We start from the raw sequence: 21,870 nt of genomic DNA on the forward strand, positions 1-21,870 counted from the left end.
TCTTTGAGCCAAATCCAGTGAGAGTAAGGTTCAAACATTGTCTGCTCCCCTTCCGTCTTCCCCTTCACTGTAAAAAGTTCTTTTGTGTCCCCCTTATGTGAGATAATGTGCCTCATTCTACATCTCTCTTCCCACTTCTCCCAGTGCATCACACTTTCAGACCTAATTTTATTTTTAAAAATGCCATCCCATCATAGTAAACTCACATCCATATCCTCTGTTTATGTATTACTCCTTCTAAATTCCCTAATAATGAAAGGTGAGAACTTTAAGCAGGGTCCCTGTTTTACTGTGACTCCATGCTCAAGTGTGCTAGTAGTCTTCCTCATCCTGGGACTGGGGCCTACAATTGCATATGGGCCATACCACAGAGTCCTGCACCCAGGGTAAGCAAAGGGTCCCTGTAATCTCCCTCTAACAAGTTGTCTGACACCGTTACTGTGAGATGACACCAGCACATTCTTCAAGGAATATCCATACCCAAAGAGAAAAAGTCGTAATTAGTCTCTAGCTCTCATCCTTTTTCTATTTGTCCACAGGAAGAGAGGTACATACATAAAGTATGTGTGCTTATACTGGGGCTAGAAATCAGAACAGTTTGTACAGGAATAGCCTAGGAGGAGATCTTTAACAATAGAATCCTTTCCTCATTAGAAACTTACTCTATAAGCCCAATGCAGAGAACTCATCTTTATCCCATTAATTCCCTTATATCACAAAATATTTCCTCTCCTTCTACCTCCCTATACTGCTCATCACCTCAGGAGAAATGTGTGTCTAACCAGTTACAGGATAAACTTTGCACAAAGGTAAGAGTAGGAAATCATGATGTTGTAGGAGAAGAACTAAGTACAGAGTCAGAGGACTTGAGCTCTGTTACTTACAAGGTGTGACCTTGGAAAATGTGCTTAATAATCTTAAAGCCTCAATTTCCTTTGGTACCTTGCTGCTCGAAATCTTATAATTTATGATGGTATGAATTCGCATGTGTCATAGGTCATTGTCATAGGACCCATGGACCTATGGAGTAAAGATCAAGGCAACCTTCGTCAAATGTAGAGATATTCCCCACCATGTTCTGATGCTCTGATGATGCTGGATTAAGAAACTGGAATTGCCCCCCAGAGGGATGAACATCTTCTAACACACAAGGGGTGGTACACAAGGAAAATCTTTCAGAGACTCACCTTAGCTCCTGTATGCTACAATCCTGGTTTCCTAAGGCCTCACACAGCAGCTTCATCCCATCATCCCCAAGAGAATTAACACTTAAATTCAAGTTTTTCAGTTGATGGTTGCTCCCAAGAGCATAAGAGAGATCCTGACAGCAAGCTGCAGTGAGATGGCAATCATCCAACCTGTAAGAGACACACCAAAGATAAATTATCCCATGGTTTCCTTGGAACCATTTCTTCTCTGCTTATACCTGGGGAGAAGATTGCTCCACTAAGCCCTTGGACTCACATAGAGACTCATCAACTGGTTTGTTCCTATAACAGAATAAATCATTAAATATTTATTTAAAGGTAAATTAGACCTACTTATGGAAGATATTAAGGCTAGAAGTGGGAATTTTGATTTTAAAATTCCGTGATACCTTTTCTTTTTATATCACCTACTTTTCCCAATATATTCTTCCACCCTTCAATTCACAGAGAGCAATCCTTTATAACAAAGAAAGGAGGAAAGTTCAGCAAAAACTAACCAACACATCAACAAAGTTAAGAATAATATGTAGAGTTTCACACCCAGACATATCTCCCAACCTACCCCTCTGCAAAGAAGAGAGGAAGGTTGATTATCATATTGTTTCTTTTGGACTGAGCTTGGCCACTATAATTTCACAGCTTTTACTTAATTATTTTTTTGCTCTTTCCTTTGTTTCTCAGTTGTTTCAGTTGTGTCTGAACATTGTTGAAGTCATGTGTGTGTGTGTGTGTGTGTGTGTGTGTGTGTGTGTGTGTGTAATTTACTGCTTCTGCTTATAGAATAAATTCAAATGTCATGCATCAGTTAAAATGTCTTTTTATGCTTCTCTGATTCATCATATTTGGCATTTCTTTCAACACAGTAAAATATTGCCATACATACATACCACATCTTCTGTAGTCCTTGCCGAAGTAATCACATCTATTTTATTTTCATTTCCGTGATACTCCAACAAAAATGAAGATATGTATATTTTGGCACATATGAGACTTGTCTTTATTTTTAACCTCCTTGGGATATGTGATCCTATAATCCTATAGTATGTCTACCAGTGAGATCTCTAGGTCAAGGTCATGAACTTTTTAGTCACTTTCTTAGCATAATTTCAAATTGTTTTCCAGAATGGTTAGATCATTTGATAATCCCACAAATAATCCATTAATATACGCATCTTTCCACAACTCCTCTAATGTTGACTACTTTCATCTTTTGTAATTTTTGAAGATTTTTTGACTGAGATAAAACCTCAAAATTGTTTTGATTTATACTTATTATTTGGAGCAATTTTAATATGTTGTTAATAATCTATGTCTTTTTAAAACTGAGAATTGAATAAGGAATTGACACTGGTCATTCATTTCTGGTAGTTTTCTGTACATCTTGGATATTAGCCTTTATCAAAAATATTTAATAATATTTCAATTAGAGTTGTACAAAAGTGGAATAGGCTGCTTTGAGAGGTAATAAATTTCCTCTCCATAAAGATTTGCAAACAAAGGTGGAAGGATTACTTCTCAGGGCTATTATGGTGGAGATTCCTTTTATGTTTGGGTTGTAGGTCCAAGGATTTAGTGGAATAATCTAATCCCTAGGGATAGGCAAGAAAGCTACAAGCCCAATTCATTGATATGTTTTTTCTCTCTTTTTTTGATGTGTGCCTTTTGAGATATAAAAAATTCTTCAGGTACTATTTTGCTATATCCCAAAAATTTTGCTGTATTACTTCATTGACATTCTCTTTTATAAAATTATTGCTTATGTCTATGATTTGTTCTTTGCTGCATTAATTCTTTAAAATTATATTATTTAGTTTCCAATAATTTTTAATCTATGCTTCTACAGTCTTTCATTGAATATAATTCTTTCATTAAGGTCAAACAGTACATTTAATATTTCTGCTTTTCTGCATTTGGTTATGAGTTTTTAGGCCCTGAGACTGATCATACCTAGTGCTTCTAAAACTCTATTCATCTCCTCAACTTCTTTCTTATTTATTTTATGGTTATATTTATGTAGCTCTGAGTAGGGAAAGTTGAGGGCCCTCACCATTACAGTTTTACTCTCTATTTCTTTCTATAATTCATTTAACTTTTCCTTTAAGAATTTGGATGCTAAGACATTTGTTGCATGTTTATTGTTAATATTTCTTTGTTGTCTGTAGTACCTTTTAGCAAGATGTAATTTTCCTGAATATCTCTTTTAATTAGGTCAAATTTTGTTTTTGCTTCATATGAGATCATGATCACTACTCCTGCCTTCTTTTTTACTTCAGCTGAAGCATAATAGGTTTTGCTCCAGTCCCTTATTTTAAGTGTGTGCGTGTGTCTGTGTGTGTTTGTGTGTGTGTGTGCTTCAAGTATCTTTCTTATAAAGAGCATATTGCTGGATTCTGATTTCTACTTCATTCTGTTATCTACTTCCATTTTGTGGGTGAATTCATCCCATTCCCATTCCCAGTAATGATTACTTACTTTCTTCCATTCTATTTTATTTTGTTATCCTTCTTTCTCTCTTTTTATCCTGTCCTTCCTGTAAAATTTGTTTTGCTTCTGACCATTGCCCTCCATTTTTCTCAACCCCTCCTTCTCTTATTCCTTTCTTCTCTTACTTCCCTGTTGGGTAAGATAGATTTCTATGCCAAATTGAGTGTGTGTGTGTGTTTGTGTGTGCATTTACCACTTTGAATCAATTCTTATGAGAGTGAGGTTCAAACATTGCCAGTCCTCCTTCTCATCATTTTCTACTTCAGTGTAAAACTCTTCCTTGCATGCCTTTTTTTATGTGAGATATATTATATAAGATATATTATCTAAGATATATATATATATAAATATGATGTAAGATATATTATGTAAGATATATTTTCGCATCATAACTAACTTACCCCTGTGCCTCTATGTAGAATCCTTCTAACTGGCCTAATAATATGTTTTTAGAAGCTAGATGAATTGTCTTCTTCTATAGAATGTAAACAATTTAATCTTACAGAGTCCCTTATGATTATTCTTTTATGTTTATCTTTGTATGCTTTGCTTGAGTCTTGTATTTAAGAATCAAATTGTCTATTTTGCTCTGGCATTTTCATCAGGAATGCTTGAAACTCATCTATTTCATTAAATATCCTTTTTCTTCACCTTGAAGGATTATGCTCAGCTTTTCTGGGTAGATTATTGGTTGTAACCTAGCTCTCTTGCCTTCCAGAATATCATATTCCAAGTCCTGCATTCTTTTAATGTGGATGCTGCTAAATCATGCATGATTCTGATTGTGGATTCATGATATTTGAATAATTTCTTTCTAGTTGCTTCAAATATTTTCTCTTTGCCCTGAGAGCTCTGGAAGTTGGCTATAATATTCCTGGGAATTTTCATTTGGGATCTCTTCCAGGAAGCGATCAGAGAATTCTTTCAATTTCCATTTTAACCTTTGGTTCTAGGATATCAGGGCAGTTCTCCTTTACATATATATATGATGTATAAGATCTTTCTTAGATCATGACTTTCAGGTAGTCCAAAAATTCTTAAAGTATCTCTCCTCAATCTATTTTCCAGGTCAACTGACCAAAGAGATTTTTTAAAGAGATAGTTCACATTTCTTTTTCCTTTGTTTCATTCTTTTGGTTTTATTTTATTGTTTCTAAATGTCTCATGGAGTCTTTACCTTCTGCTTGCCCAATTTCAATTTTTAAGGAATTATTTTCTTTAGTGAAACTTTCTACCACTTCTTCCATTTGTCTAATTCTTCTATTTAAGGAATTATTTTCTTCACTGAGGGTTAGTACTTCTTTTTAAATGTGGTCAATTCTCTTTTTTAAGATATTCTTTTTTTCCAGCATGATTGTGCTTTTTTAAAAACTAAATCATTGTCTTTTCATAATTTTCTTCCTTCACTCTCATTTCTTTACTTATTTTTTCTCATCTTTTGTGACCAAAAGTATTCTTATCCACCTTGGAATCTATACCCAGAAGTGGGTATAGGCAATGGAGTTGACAAACAGTATCTAGTATTATGTCCAGTTCTAGGATTGGGGTCTTGTAATCTCTTTCTGATTGGTTTCCCAGGCCCCTTACCATCTCTGGATTGAGAGTTCTTAAAGCTACTACTGCTTCCATCATGCTACTTAGCCCCATCGTTCATGAAACATTCACATGAGCTTTAGATCAGCCTCTACCCTGTCACAAATCTTTCCTTCCAATCTCCTATGCTGTGTTGGATGGGAAGGATGTCTCATTCTTGCCTTTTGTTAGCTCTACAACTCCAGAATTCTATGTAAGGCATTATAGTAAAGTTGTTTGAAGGAGACTATTGGCTAAGTGCTTCTTCTACTCCACTGTCTTGACTCTAACACTGAAAGTGTCCCAATGTTCTTTAGTTTCATGCTACCAAGCATCAGTTTCCATGTCTTTAAAGTGATAGAGTAGCACTGGATAATCTCTAATATCTTTTATTATTAATAATTAACATTTAATATTATATTATTCCTTTTGTACTTGTTTCTCTACATACCTCTCCTTTCCCTCCCTCCTTTGTTTAATTCTATTCTAATTTTCTCTTCTTTTTCATTTTTTAGCAGCTGAAACTTAGCCCTTCACTTCATCTTCTCCAATCCTCAAAACAAATTTCTCCAGACTGGCAACTAATTAAAACTGACCTGAGTTTCTGTAGTGTGCAGTCTGGATGTTTCAGTTCTGAACAAAGTATAATCATGGATGAATCTCCAAGGTGACTACTACTGAGATCCAGCTCTCTCAGATTCTGATTTCTGCTGATCACAGAAAATAGCTCTCTCCAAGTAAAGGGAGAAAGATGGAAACGTCTCAGCCTGTAGGAGAGAGAATGGAGATATTTTACTGATACTAAGGAAATCATGCAGCTCATATACACATAACCAACACATACAACTTCCCAATATCACCAGTATCAAGTGGTATAACTGATATAACTGCCCCCCACACACACACGAGGTATATTTTTCAGGAACTTTTCATCTTTAAAGCTTTATTTTCACTAAATGTATAGATAAACTAATATGCTAAAATACTGAATGCATAGATAAACATGTTAGAGGCTGGTGTAATTTACTCCTTATCCAATAGCCATCTTAAACACTTTTCCTGGGATTTTAACGCCCAGATCCCTAAGTCAAAGATAGGTAAGGTGATCTGGGAACATAAAAAATGCTAACAATGACAGAATTAAGGCACTTTCACCCAAAACCTTGCCCTGCTTCCAGAACTACCTGTATTTTTCACCTCCTCTTTCCTATAGGAAAGCTTAGCCTCTCACTCTTTTTTTAGCTCTCCCCTCTTCTACATAACAATTAGTTTCCTTTTGAACAATCAGACACAAATAGATTATTCCTCGACCCAGCTAATGGTAAGAGGAAATGATCAGTCACTCTGTGTGTGTGTGGTGTGTCTGTGTGTATGTGTGTGTGATTGTGTGCAAGAGGGGTGGGTATAGGAGGAAGAGTTTAAAGAAAAAAAGAAGTGTGTAAAAATAGTAGGGTAGTGGTAGGAGAGAGAATTGTAAGCAAGGAGAAAAAAGTAAAATAGTCTCCTATTCATTTCTGGGTCCACTTTTAATATTCAATTCAAAAAATATTTTTTAAGGCTTTACAGTGTGAGGGATCCTGTGACAGACAATGAGAATCATCATAATGAAACAACCTCTGACTTTATAACATGAAAAAATACAAGTGATCAAGTCTAGAACCCAGAGTGGATAGCAGAGGTAAGGGGCCAGAACATTGTATAACTGGAAGGCATGGGTCAGCAAAAAAATAAAAGCCATTTGAAGTGCATGGAGTGTAGCAGTGAGCACACACTATCTTGAGAAGTGAAAGGGAAAAGAGATGACAAACTGGAGTATAGAATAATGGGAAGAGCACTGCCTTTGGGGTCAGAGGAACCGGGTTCAAATCCTACATGACACTTTTCCTGTGATCATGGGGTAAGCTGCTTAACCATATTTGTAAAATGAGGTTTGGGCTCCATGGCATTCTAGTTCAATGATCCTATAAAACTGCTCAGGAATTAAGTGATGCCACTGACTCTTCTACTCACCCTATCCCCTCCCCCAAATGTACCAGTGGTATGAGAAGATAACCAACTTCCTAGTTGCCTTTCTCACCTTGAGTGACTGAAAAATATAAAAATGTTCTCTTGAGAGGTTGGATTTAAGTAGGAATTAAGAGTTCAGACATGTTTTAAATGCCTCATAGTATGATATAAGTGACTAATGATTTCTCAATTTTACTATATTTTTATTAATTTAGTTGAATTGTTTAACTGTGAACTTGAGAAGAGTCACTGAAACATACTGCCTCTGGAAAAAAAGAGGACTGACAGATAAATGGGAGCTAAGCTGATGAATGACAAGTGGAAAAATGATGAACTCAAGAAGCAGAGTGAGACATACACTTTCACATATAGAATAATTGCCTATCACCCTTCATTTCTCTCCCAGCTCTGTTCATCGCACAGAAAGCTCATTATGAATGTGAATAGGCTATAACATATAAGCAGTGACAAACTTCAAGCAAATGAAAAAAATGCATCATCAGGGAAATGGGTGATCTAAAAATAAGATCAGTTGGTCACATGGATAGGAAAAGAGATAATAGATGACAGGTTGAGAACTCCTCTGGCATCTTTTCAATATTATGACAAATTGAAGAAGACACTCAGAGTGTCATCAGATCTCCTCTGGCTCATGGAAAGGAGGACATGTCACATAATAAAGGAAGGCATATATAAGGTGTAATTTACATCATTAGAGGGATCATCCAAATCAATGAAATCATAAAATCATTTAAGCAGATGAGAAGAGAGCACTACATCCATTTCTTAGGACTCAACTACTCTTCTAGAGGAATGAGGAGGAGGTTGAGAGAAGAGGAGAGGAGGTGAAAGGAGGGAAAAGGAGAGGAAAAGGGAGGCGAGGATGAGGAGGAAGAGAAAGTGGAGGAGGAGGAAGAGGAGAGAGAGAGAGAAAGAGAGAGAGAGAGGGAGAGAGAGAAGGGGGGAAGAAATTTTGTCTACTTACTTTATAGCCAGGCGAATTCTGCATACCTCATGGCCATACTTAAGGCAGAAAGCTAAAATTAAGAACTGCATCTTGGTTCGAATATTTAAAGTAATGTCCTGGATGTGATGCATTGCCATTGCCAAAAACCCTTCATCTTGAGTCTCATATAAAAAGGACATTAATTCTAGAAGTTGCCCAGGAAGGGAAAATTTTTGGCACCGTTCAATTTCTGAATGTACCCACTGCAGTAACTCCAGTTTTATGTCCTGTGACATTTGGCAACTGAATAATTCCTCAAGCTTTCTTGCTGTCTCTGCTCTCAAGAAGCCAAACAAGAAATGCACAATTAGTGTCACAGAGCTGGAGCCAGTCTCTCGGCACTTTTCTAAAATATCTTTGACCTTTGCATGGGCAGCAACAGGACTCTTGCTTCCCACCTTCTCGCCCCACAATGCATAGAACACAGCAGCAAAAAACTCTTGGAAACTCAAGTGAATGAAACTGTAGCAGTTTTCACAGCCATCATCTTTCTGAAATATGTACATGTCTAGGAAGGCAGAGACATCAGCTATCTCTAGTCCGTGCCTTCTGAGATCCTCTTCATCAAACAGGATTTTCCTCCCCCAGATTCCTTCAGCTGCCAACTGGCATAGACCTCTCAAGGTATGATTTGAACATATTCTTTCACCTGGGGTGAATAAGTTGGAAAGATAGCACATGTATAGAGCAGAGGCAGTTTGGGAAACTTGTGACAGACCTTGTCCTCTCTCCATCTGCTGTTTCAGACAAGTACAGACAATCCAGGTCACCAGTGGAACAAAGCACATGGTGAACAGGATTTCATTATCTTCAATCAAACTAAAAGCCCTCTGGGCTAAATCCTCATCTCTGAAAAATCTACAAAAATACTCCTTTCTCTCCTCCTCAGAGAATCCCAGGATCTCCACATGGCGTGGAGTCTCTAATACTGAATTAAATTTCCCCAGAGCAGTTAGTCTTGTAGTGATTAATAAAGAGGCTTCGGGAAGCATGGATTTCCTCAGTAAACTGCTCAGGAGGACGTGCACTGGCCACCGCCGCTTCCAGTCTTTACAGAGATCATATCTGTGCTCATCACAAGGGAATTTCAGTTCATCCAAACCATCAATGATGAATAGTAATTGTTCTGGACAGGACATAATCTCAGTCATGGGAACCTGTGAGCCAGGCCAATCATTAGCAATCAAATCTGCTAAACTTATTTCTCTTTTCACCAATTGATTCATTTCTCTGCAACTGATATAGAAAACATAGTGGAACCTATCCTGGAAGAGGTTTCCCTCTGCCCAATCCAGCATCACCTTTCTGGCCAAGGTTGTTTTCCCAATCCCAGCAGGCCCCTGAAGAACAACTGTCTGTGGGCAAACTCCTGTCTTCTCATCAGGATCGAATAAAGCCGTCACTACTAAAAACTGCCCTCTCTGCTTCATTATCTCAGCATGTTGCCATCCGCTGGCCAAGAGCTCATGCTCTTTCTGTTCCCTGTGACGATATTCCTGGAGAAGAAGCAGCCGTGTGAATCGGTGGTGTAAATTCGCATGTTCTCCAGGACGAGAGTTCCTATCCCTCAGCAGCTGGAACTTCTCTTTCATTCGCCTTCTGTACTTCATTTTGTTACCTAAATCAGTGATAGGGATCAAAATTAACCAAGAACTGTGGCATTCAGGGCGGGGAAATGGAGAGACTGAAAATGTGGTATTTGAAAGAGTGATACCAAGTTAACAGGCATCATAGATAGGAACTTCAAAGAATAAAATAAAAATTTGCATTGCATTTTGAAAAGCCTGTGAGATTTAAATTTCATTATTATTTTGAAATTTTCTGTATACATGACCACAATAATGTAAATGAAAAACTCACTAAAAGAAAGTTTGAGTAAGTGAAAATCCAATGACAAATTCAAAGAACAGATAAGGAAACTTATCTGCCTTTTGATGAGAAGTGGGGAACTACCACATCAGAATATTTTGGACATCGTTGTACACAGTCACTTTATATGGTATTTTGTCTTAATTGTTGTTCTTTGTTATATAAGGGAGGTCTGTGTCTGGAGTGAGGATGGAGATTGGGTTTCCAAAAATGATTGATCCAAAATCGAAAGGCATTAATAACGCTTTCTCAAATTAAAAACAAATAAGCTGTGGTATCCAAATCCAAATTTACTTCATTTCTTATTTTAAGTCACATTTTTTTCTTTTCTCATTATTTCGACTATTTATTTGCATATTACAAATGACCATTTTCTCATCACTTTTTTTAATGGACTCTTGAAAACTTTGCAAAAGCAAAGACCCTTTTTTTTTTTATGGTGACACTGAGACATTTCTGGTATTGCAATTTGGTAATGGGTTGTACCAGGGCCACCTGAACCAATTCATGATTATGAGGAATACATATTTATGTTAAATGAGTGCAGGTTGCTCCCATAATTACCACACATCTCTCTTATCTTCAGTCTCTATCTCCTGAGTTCTTCCATGGTACCACAAATACACTCGCCACCCTAAAGACAAAGCAACCTCATATTAAGACCCTACAATTCCTTCAAGCTATTAGTCTCCTCCTTTTCAAAGGAAAAGACATCTACACCTATTTCCAATTTTTCTCACTCATTTCTCAAACCTTTAATAATCTAGTTTCTGACCTTATCACTCAACTGAAATCACCTTTTCCAAAGTTATCAATGATCTGTTAATTATTAAATTTAATATTAATTCTTAAATATAAATTAAAATAAAATCATAAATTATTAAAACTAATTATAAAATTAAATTATTTTTTCTAAATTTCTCATCCTTTTTCAGCCTCAGTGAAGCATGTGACATTGTTCACTACCTTCTCTCCAGATACTCTCTCCTCTCCAGGTTTTCATACTCTCCCTTGGTTCTCCTTCTTGACTGACTTTCAATCCATGCCATGCCCCCTAACTAAGACTGTATCCCCAAAGTTTTGTCCTCTTTCCTCTTTTCTTTCTCCATTATCTTCCTTAGGTGACCCAATCAGTTTTTATGGTTTTATACATCCAGTGTTGATGACATCCTGATCTATGTCTATATCGATAGAGCTACACATTTATTCATGCTTGCCTCTATATGCATGTACATATGTATGTATGTATAGTCATCTCTAATCTTCTCCGATATCTCAAGTTGACTAGTAAACATTTCCAATAGAATATTCTGCAGACAACTTAAGTTCAACAAATCTAAAACAGAACTCATCATCTTTTAGTCATCTTTTAGCTTCTCAACTAAACTTTCTTACTTTTTGTTGTGTGTGGGCAGCTGAGAAAACCAAAGCAACTCCATTTTGTCTCTAGTTCTATTTCTTTCTGATGAAACAGCAAATGTCTGAAATAGTCTCATCCATTAGGGTGGATAAAGGGTTAATGAAATATTACAGATCTTCCCTGTATATTCATAGGCCTACATGAATATATGTGTTGTTCTTTCCCTTTGGAACACAGGCTCTGGTTCCCAAGACTGAAAAATCAAACTGCCCTTGGCTGATTCCTCTTCCTGGAAGTGTTGGCGACCCTTCTAGGAAGAAATGGACTCAATCCTGTGACCTTTTGAACACAGACATCTTGCCATGTCAATCACAGGTGTTTTGTTCCTTTGGACTCTGGCCCAGTCCAGAGATGTAACACATCCAGTGTAGTTAATTAATCTAAATCAAGTAAGACTCTGCCATCAAGTTGGTTAATTGACTTAATACCTTTTTTGGTTTAAAACTTGATATAACTTGGAGAAGTTTCCCTATTCTTTGGAGTCTCATGTATGCAAAGGACCCTTCGCTAGGGATTTTTCCAGCTGGCCTTTTGGAGTTGCAGTCAAGGGACTCCCCAGCATATGAACACAGATATAGGTACTTTCTGGTTTGGCGATGCATATAAATATTTGTATTATTTTGTTAGGCTTTATCCTTACAGCATATTTCTATATTTCTTTAATACTGCTTTATATTGTTCTTATCTGCACAATAAATGTTATGCTGATTTTAATCTGGTGGGAGCATGGTCATTATACTGTATAATCCTATCCTAAAAATAGTTAAAGCAGCTGCACATACATCCTTAACAATACATTGAGATTTCAAGATAACTAACCTGAAGAAGAGCTTTTCTTGTTATTAGCTCCAGCAGGAAGCCTTTTCCAAAAAAGGGATACTATATCCCTTGTTCATATACTGCAAGCATCGTGCAACAAGTTATGTCCAATACAGAGGCACCCCATACCCAATTAACCTCATGCCTAATTTGAAATCTATGTAAGTTTTGTCCTTTTGTTTCTTTGAGGAGTTTTCCCCTTATATAAGTTACGTTCCCTTGCTGGAAAACTTCCTTGTTGTTTCCTAAATTTCTGGTTCTAGTTAGGTTTAAAACCTTAGAATTACCCCTAACCTTTTCCTCTCTCTCACCTCATTCATTCAGTCATTAGCCAAAACATTTTATTTAATTGTTTTGTGTTAAGTTCTACCTCTATATCATCATTCACATCTGTCTCCTTTTTTCTACTCACACAGCTACCATCCTGGCTTCAACTTTTATTACCTCTCACCTGTATTATAAAAATAGTCTCTTAACTGATTTCCTTGATTTAAATCTCTCCTCACTCCAATTCATCTTCAACAGTTATTAAAGCACAATTCCCCCTAAAGTAAAGGTCTGGAAGTGTCATTGCTGAACTCAATAAAATAGAGTGGCTTCCTATTGACTCTAGGATAAAATATGAACTCTTCTGTTTCATTCCTAAAATCTTTCATAATCTGGTTCCAATTTAGCTTTCTAGGCTTGTTATATATTATTCTCCTCCTAGATCAAATGGAGCTTGCTATTCACACACGACACTGTATGTCCTATCTACGAGATGTTGTACTGGCTGTACAACACTGGTGGAATGTATTCCTTCCTCACCTCTGCCATTTTGAAGGAAACCAGAATTTCGAAGAGTTTAATCTTCTATAAGACTCCTTTCTGATGTCCCCAGCTATATCTTAACCTACCAGACTGTCTTATAATTATTGTGTGTAAGCATTTATGAAATGTGTATACATATATATAGCTACACACAGCACAAGTTTATCTATGCAAGTGTGTGTATATGTATATATAAAATTGCATATGTACATGTCACCTCTCTCAATAAAATGTAAATTCCTTAAAGGTAGAAACTGTATCATTTTTGTTCTTGCGTCCCCAACATTAGCATAGTGCCTGGCATATAGCACTTTCTTAATAAATGCTTCCTTGACTCAAAGGCATTTGGTTTCTGTTATAACTCAGATTGTGTGATTTCATTAAGTGGGATATAATCTTGAATATGTATTTCTGTGTGTCTGTGTGTTTATACATACATACACATATACACACATACATATACACAGGTAAGTTTGTATGTGTATATTATGTATGTATGTATCTATACACATACAAATATATTATTTTTTTTAATAGTGGAATATTCATCATCTAACCCAAGCATTTATTTCCTTATGTAATCTATTCCTTGGCTTTGGTATGGCCTTTCTCTATCAGTGTGATTCTCAGAGATAAAAAAAAAAAAATTTCCTGATAGAGACTACACTTCCCCATACACACTGTCAACAAGATGAAGATGATGAAAGAGCTGGGAACTAATTGTGTGTTCCTAGAGGGAAAGCCCTACATGATTGCAAAGAATCTTTTGGTTGACTCATAGGACATCTAGAACTAAGGCATATTCAAAAGCATAATTATTATGGTACAAACGGAACCTAGTTCTTGGGCACCACCTTTGAAGGAATATCCTTGTTCCCTGGGAAAGTGTACATTCTCTCCAGAGATTCTACTATCCATGTAACTTACTTCAGATCTTTACTACTGGCATTCATCAGCACAATTATCCTTGAGCTATCACCCCAGGGGTGTATTATAGTTTCCAGCTTCTATAGGGCCAAGGTTCAGAACCTCCCCTCTCCTCTGGTAACTCCATTAACAGTCAGAATGCTCTCTGTGCTGCTCATCATTGCTCACTCCTCATTTATCCCCACACATACACACACACACACACAAGTGAACATATGAAAATATTTCTTATTAATGACTCTAGACACATTAATTTTGGTGTGCTTTTGACGCTAAGAGTCTTGGAATTGCTGAATTGTTGACGAGTCTCTTAGGCATAGCAGGTGAGATAGATTGTCAGTGGAGGAGAATTGCCTAGGGAGATGAGGACTCTAAGGAATTTCCGATCATTTCATGTATATGCCTGTGCCCCTTCCCCCCACTCCCCACCAAAGAACTCCTCACACAACAAACCTGATTCTGGCAACGCATCCTTACTCTTCAATAGTCCCTGTTCACCTTGTTTGAGAGTTTCAGCAGCATCTACAATACATATAATACATGTTGAGGTTATATATAATATATGATTTTAATATATGATTCATTATCTATCCCCTTACCCTGGGGGTAACATGGACAAAGGTTGTGGTCCCACCTTTGGAAAGCATAAGGCACTTATGTGTTTTATGTGTGTTTTATGCTTTTAAAAACAGGATTCTGAGAAGGAGTCCATCAGCTTCATCAGACTGCCAAAGGGGTCTAAGACCCAAAAAGGTTAACTTTTGCCAGAGTTATCTGTTGAGTACCAATCTCTCAGGATTGTTATGAAGGAAATGAGAAATTTAAAATTTGGTGGGAAGCAGGTAATGGATCTTAGAATTATGTGACAGCCTATGTAAAGGTATAAGGAAAGCAGACGGAATACTGAGTTTGAGAAACAGCAAATAGACCAGTTTGACTGAAATGTATGTTATGTAAAGAGGGAGTAACATGAAATAAGTCTGGGAAGTAGGTTGAAACGAGGTTTCAAAAGCTTTTAAATGTCAAAAAAAAAAGGAGATTGCATGTTATTCTAGAACAGAGACTCTTTATATTTTGTTTTTCTCTTTTATTCATGAGTGCTTTGGCACACTAGTGAAACCTATGGACCCATTCTCAGAATAATGTTTTTAAATGATAAAATACATAGAATTACAAAGTTTAATGAATTATATTGAAATATAGTTACTAACATTTATTTATTTTTAAATTCAAAGACCTCAGGTAAAAAACCCCTGTAATCTAGAGATAACAGGAAGTCAGTGAAGATTTTTTTGAATAATGTGGAAGTGGAAAAGTTGGATATGTAATTAAAACTTATTGACCAACTCATATTTTCCAGCTCAACCAATCTCATATACAATGAGCTTCATGCTGCTCCACTGTTGAAAATCGCTACTGTAGAACTTAGAAATTTCTGAGCGTATTGTCCTATATGAACTAAAGTTTTAGTCCTAAAGAAAGAATGTGAGACGAGTAAAAGTTACAAAACCAAAAGAAAGCTTCCCTGTGTTCTTCCCAATATTTCCGATTTCTTCTGTTTTCAAGTCATAGATCTTCTTACATTCTCCCACCTAACCAAGCAAATAACAACCTCTTTCAAGTTCTAAACTCACTAAATCCTGGAACAGTATTTTATTAATTAGTTAAACACAGCATATTGCATGAGGACTCAAATCTCTGACAGTAGGCTGAGAGTGTTCTATTAGTAACTTTTCCATGGAAGCAGTTTCACAAGCCTCTGTCAATACCGGAAAATCCTTTTCAGGTTGAAACTCTCTCTTCTCTTAAAAACAACAGTGGAAAAGCCATGGTGTAGTTATCATGAATTACCATGTCTTGTCTTCTCCAATTAATAGAAGGATCAGAATTGAAAAATACCGAGAAGGATCGAGTAATATCATTTTTATCACTGCATTTTTCACCATAAGATGAAGAAAATAAAGATAACAATAACTTTTTTCAATTTCAAAGTAAAATTATGATGGGGCAGCTAGTGGGAGAGTGGAGAGGGCTGGGTGTACTCATCTTTCAGAGTTCAAATCTGGTTTCAGAAATGTACTAGCACTGTCACCCTGGGCAAGTCAATTAACCCTGTTTGCCTCAGTTTCATTGGTAAAATGAGCTAGAGAAGGAAACGGCAAACCACTCCATCTGCAAAGAAAACCCAAAATGGGGTTACAAAGAATCAGACTTGACTGAAAATGATTGAACAATAACAAAATTATAACAAAAAATTTGGGTCAATTGATACACAGTCTCCTTTTAGTATTAAAGTAACTACTGAAAACACTTGTTTAAAAACCATTAGATTTTCTAAACATATTATCTTTCATATATGAAAATTTATTCTATTTTTCTCTCTTCTAGTAAAAGTACTTGAAGGAAGACCAGCCAAATAAGAAAAGTCCTATGTGATTTATAAAATGAAAATTTATTTTGAGACTTAATAAAGCTAGATTAAATATTAACATGCTACAGTTCCTTCCCCTTGTAAACTTCACCCACCACCCTCATCCTGGAGAAACTTGCCTAAAGGTCAAGCTTTTGTTTTGTAATTACTTCTACCCTTGTAAAGCCACCTATCACCCACTTTCAAGAAGGAAAAAAAAAATTGATTAACCTTAAAAGGTCAAGCTTCATCATTTTAAACTATTATTAGCAACTCCCATCACCTGAGAACCTTTGTCTTGTGACTTGAATCACATATCATGGCTGTGGTTGGGGGGAAGGGGCTTCAGAAGGAGAGGTCCAAATAAGGTAATCTCAATTCTGCCCATGTCATTGATAGCCAACCTAGCTGCCTTTGTGTTTGAAAATATACAAAGGTTATTGTTCCTTATTGGGATGATCTAGACACATACTATGAATCTGCCTTGTAATCTGCTTTGCTGAATGACTGTGACTTGGGAGGAGAGGAAATGAGAGCCATTCTCTTCCCTTCCCTTTCTGTACAGGTAAATCCAACCAACCTCATGTATTATAACTGCTCCCTGTCATTCCCCAGTGCCAGGGACATTCTGGAGGTAGGTCAAGCTGGCTCTCCAATATAAGCATTTATACTTCAGTAAGCAATAAAGGCTTATAATGCATGAATTATTGTTTTGTTGATAATATAGATTTAAGAAAATGTCAACAATTCAGATTACACTTAAAAATGTGTGCCTATGGTGAACCACCATTCCACATCTTGTTCTTAAATATTTTCCAGAAGACCACATTATTTCTCTGTTGGTCAGCAGGAGTTCAGTAGAAGACTTGGGGAAGACTTCAGACCGCAGACCTGGTGAATGTAGGCATCCTCATCACCACCATCAAGTATTTGTATAGTGTTTTAAGGTTTGCCAATTGCTTTATATGCATTTTCTCCTTTGAGTCTCACAACATTCTTTTATGGCTCCATCTATGCTGAGGCTGTGTGAGACAGCTTGGTGATCTAGAAGCTCAGTCTTTTCCTGAATGTTTACTTTCTACCTCCAAGAACTTTAAATTGTGATAAACTTACCCTGTGCCTTATCTGTACACAAGTGCCTGAAGACCCAATGTGTAAGTGCATCCCTGGGTTTTTCTGTGATACCAAACTTGTATTCCAAAATTTTGTTGCAATGAATTTGGTGTCAAACATATATTTTATACAAGTTGTCTTTCATCTTTCTGGAATGGCCACTGACATCATAAAGCAGACAATTTAGCAAGAATTTTTAGTTAAGAGGTAGGGAATAAAAATAAATACATTGAACCCAAGTCATTCAGAAGACTTGGAAGTTGGTTGGTATAGTTTTATGAAGAATGGATTGAAGAGGCAACCATGTGTTTTTCAATTTTGTATATTTTCCCTACCTCACCCACATACACCTCCCCAGAATAAGGCAATATATTATGGTGCCAACATCATTGTATCTGAAATCAGGAAACCTGGGTTTCAGTGCCAGTCCTACCATTTGCTAGCTTTGTGATTGTAAGCAAGCCAGTGCCAACCTTATAGGAATATTGGGACCAAAATGCTTTGTAAAACATAAAATCATATACATTAATGTCCTAGTGCAGCTTTAACCTGTGGTAACTTAAGACTATACTTAGACTTCTGGGACATCCTATATAAATATGTCAGTATTATTAGTCAATGATGAAAAAATATTGACTAGTCATTTTTTGTTCCCACTGATGCCAAGAGGACTTCTTCTCTTCCCAGATTTTTTCATACCCTCTATGCCTCCCATGAATCTATCTGCTTACTTCATTGTTAATGCCTTTCTCCATCATTCCACTTTGAGGATGTACTCAGATTCTCTTACAGAGACCTCTTATATGAATTCTCAAAATGAAAATGTTTCTCTCCAAACCAACCTCAAGAAGTTCCAAATTGTGTAGGGACAGAGTTTGTTCTGTTTCTAGTGTACTGGAGAATAAAACTCACCACCATGTGCCTTCAATTGAGAAGAAAAAGAAATTGAACAAGGACAGCCAGTTCTTTAACCATTTAGAGATCCACAAAAGGAAGACATAGAATGAGATACATGAGGAGCATGCTGGGTGTTTGTTTCCTTTATGGAAGAAAAAAGTGGATCATTACTTCTCAGGTAAGTCATAGAGAAAATTCTCATTCATGTATAGTTTAGACTAAGTGGTTTCACAAAAATGATTTTGTGAAGAAGTAAACACAGAAGGAAAGGAGAGAAATGTAAGAAAGAAGAGACTACAGGGGAAAAATCAAGGCAGTGGTTAGGGTGACTGGCAAGAAGAGGAGAGACCAAGACAATATTGAGAAGACAAAGTAGGCAGAGGAAAAGGGAGATTAAGATAAAGAGGAAAGGAAACAGAAAAGAAGGAAATGAAGAATAGGGGAAATACAGAAAAGGGATATGGGACAGGAAAGGGACAGGAGAGAGGAGAAAGAGGAAAGAGGGGAATATTGAAAAAGGAGAGCAATGGTTAGATGATAAGGAAGATGGATAAGTAAAGAACAAAGTAGATTTTCAATAGCTCTAAGCTTCTGACTATACTTACAGATCAGTGGGTCTTCTGCCCTAGCTTCCTTCCACACCTGTGTTAAGCCCATCTTCTCCCAAATATTGACAGCCACATCCCATGCTTCCTGCTGCCCATAATGATCAACCATTAACATGGCCAGGTCTGTACGATCAGCATTTTCCATGAGCCCTCGGGGAAGAGAGTCTGAAAGGAACAACTTGAATTTCTTCATTTCTTCGACTGTCAGGTTCTCAAAGTACTGGACCAGCCTGCAGCTACCATTCCAAGACATTTCTGTCAACAAGCCAGATTGGCACATGAAAAGATTAGTTCTAAAAGAGAGGATGTTCTATGGCCCTTCCTTGGACCTGCTCAGGGTGAGGCTTCTCCCTTGCCATCAGTGCTGAACTTTCTTTACATGGACATCCCAAGGACACCTCACCTCAAGCTTGTGTAGCTGATCTTCCTCTTTTAATATTTCCCCACAATTATTCTTTCCCACAAATCAACCCCCTCTCCAACCATTCCCCAAATATCTTCCTCAGCAGATCTCAGAGTTGACCTTTTCTGACCATTATATTCTACATTTGTCCTGGATTCTCACCCTAATCCAAATACTGACCTTACTCTAGGCTCTAACCAGGGCCTCTTCCCCCCCCCCTTTTAATTATAGATCCCTTTGGTAATCTGGATAAATTTGTAGATCCTTTGTCTTGGTAATGTTTTTGAGGGCATAAAATACAATATCCAAGTTTAGCAAAGAAATTCAATTATGTTGAGAAATAATTATCAAAAAAAAGTTCAGAGACCCCAGATTAAGAACAGATGTTATAAATCTTTCTTCCATTTTCCATCTTTATTCAGAAATATCTCAAAGATTTGGGATAGAACATAGAAGGATATATTTGGAAATTAATGTTATGTTAAAATAAAAAGCATCAACAAAAAAATTAGCAAAACGTGACTCTAGAATGTCACCTTCCAGGTTTTTACTGATGTATCACTCTTGAATATATAACTGGTTTTAAAAGTTCTAAATTGACTTAACTGTACTAGTATCTAGGTAGTATCTCTTTGCCCACAAAGATGTCATTAATCCCTTGTTCTCTTGTCCTACTGCTGGTCTTCTCTTGCCAAACATGAGTGCTAAATTACTCCCATCATCTCTGCTTCTACTCACAAGTCACTAAACATAGTTGAAGGAAGTCTCAATAACTTCTCACAAAATTGGAGTTATCCAATCTCGACTATAGCAAGTGAAGTTTTCTTCTTGCCTAGATTGTATCAGCAGCCTCTTAATTGATCTCCCTGCCTCAAGTCTCCACATTCAATTCTATCATGTACATGGAAGAGATGACAAAGACCTATTACAGTAGAAGGGAAGATGAGAGGGTGAGCAAGAGCATCACTTGAACTTTACTCTCATCAGTATTGGCTCAAAGATAGAATAAATAGATAATGCAATAAAGATGTCATACAATAAATTATAATATAAACAATTTTTTGAATACAGAAATCGATCTTACCTGACAGGGAAATAGGAACAAAGAAGATTAAATAAAGGGAGTGGGGGTGGGCACTGACATAAGGAGGACAGATCAGGGATGGTGGTAGACAGAAGCAAAATACTGGTAAGGAGGGAAAGTGTAAAAGCAGAAAGAGGACAAATAGGAGGAAGAACCAGGATGAAGGGCAATACACAGGTAGCAATCAAAACTGTGAATATGAATAGGATGAACTATCATAAACTAGAAGCAGATAAGAGGGTGGATCAAAAACCAGAATCCTACAATATGTTGTTTACAATAAACACTTGAAGCAGAGAGACACACACAGAGTAAAAGTAAGGGGATGGAGCAGAATCTATTATACTTCAGCTGAAGTTTAAAAAAGCAAGCAGGGGTAGCAATCCTGATCTTAGACAAAGTAAAAGCAAAAACAGACCTAATCAAAAGAGATAAGGAAGGAAACTACATGTTGCTAAAAGGTACCATAGGCAACAAAGCAATCAAATTAGAAGACAAAGGAATAGTCTACCTGTCAGAACTAAAGAGAAGGGAAGAATTCATAACAAAACAAGAAATAGAGAGTATTATGAAATGTAGGATAACTTTGATCATATAAAATTAAAAAGCATTTGTAAAGACAAACCAATGCAACCAAGATTACAGAGAAACAGAAAGCTGGGAAATAATCTTTATATCATGTGTCTGGATAAAGGCCTCATTTCTTAAATATATAGAGAACTGAGTCAAATTTATGAGAATACAGGCCCCAAATGATAAATGGTCAAGGGATATGAGGAGGCAGTTTTCAGATGAAGAAGTCAAAGATATCTATAAGTATATGAATGTGTTCTAGATCACCCTTGATTAGAGAAATACAAAGTAAAATAACTCCAAAATACCACCTCGCACCCACCAGATTTGCTAATAAGACAAAAAGGAAAAAGATAAATATTGGAGAGGATGTGGGAAATTTGGTACACTGGTGAACTCACTATTGGTGGAGTTGTGAACTGATCCAACTATTGTGGAGAGTAATTTGGAACTATGCACAAAGGACAACCAAAGTGGGCATACCCTTTGATACTGCTGGATCAGACAAAGGTCTATATCCCAAAGAGAACATAAAAGGGGGAAAGGATATACATATGCAAAAATATTTATAGCAGCCTTTTTTGTGGTGGCAAAATATTGGAAATTGAGGGAATGCTCATCAATTGGGGAATGACTAAACAAACTGTGGTATATGGATGT

The 21,870-nt window shown here is 36.7% G+C and overlaps 1 protein-coding gene across 3 annotated transcripts in view; it reads right to left on the reverse strand.

Annotated features, from left to right (window-relative positions):
• Window positions 1-20,003, reverse strand: part of LOC140504854 (NACHT, LRR and PYD domains-containing protein 14-like) — a 38,204-nt gene extending 18,201 nt beyond the window's left edge. The window contains exons 1-5 of one of the 3 annotated variants that reach the window (XM_072610221.1): window positions 19,148-20,003; window positions 14,576-14,644; window positions 8,257-9,895; window positions 5,861-6,031; window positions 1,188-1,358 (exon numbers count right to left, since the gene is read on the reverse strand). In XM_072610221.1, coding sequence (XP_072466322.1) covers window positions 1,188-1,358; window positions 5,861-6,031; window positions 8,257-9,895; window positions 14,576-14,644; window positions 19,148-19,430 — 2,333 coding nt within the window. In that variant the 5' untranslated portion in view covers window positions 19,431-20,003. Of the gene's footprint in view, window positions 1-1,187; window positions 1,359-5,860; window positions 6,032-8,256; window positions 9,896-10,710; window positions 10,948-14,575; window positions 14,645-19,147 lie in introns of those variants that run through there. The other 2 variants (XM_072610220.1, XM_072610222.1) reach the window with 2 other exon arrangements.
• Window positions 20,004-21,870: the final 1,867 nt, after the last annotated feature.

The sequence above is a fragment of the Notamacropus eugenii genome, chromosome 5, assembly GCF_028372415.1.
Source record: "Notamacropus eugenii isolate mMacEug1 chromosome 5, mMacEug1.pri_v2, whole genome shotgun sequence".
In the NCBI taxonomy this organism is placed as follows: domain Eukaryota; kingdom Metazoa; phylum Chordata; class Mammalia; order Diprotodontia; family Macropodidae; genus Notamacropus; species Notamacropus eugenii.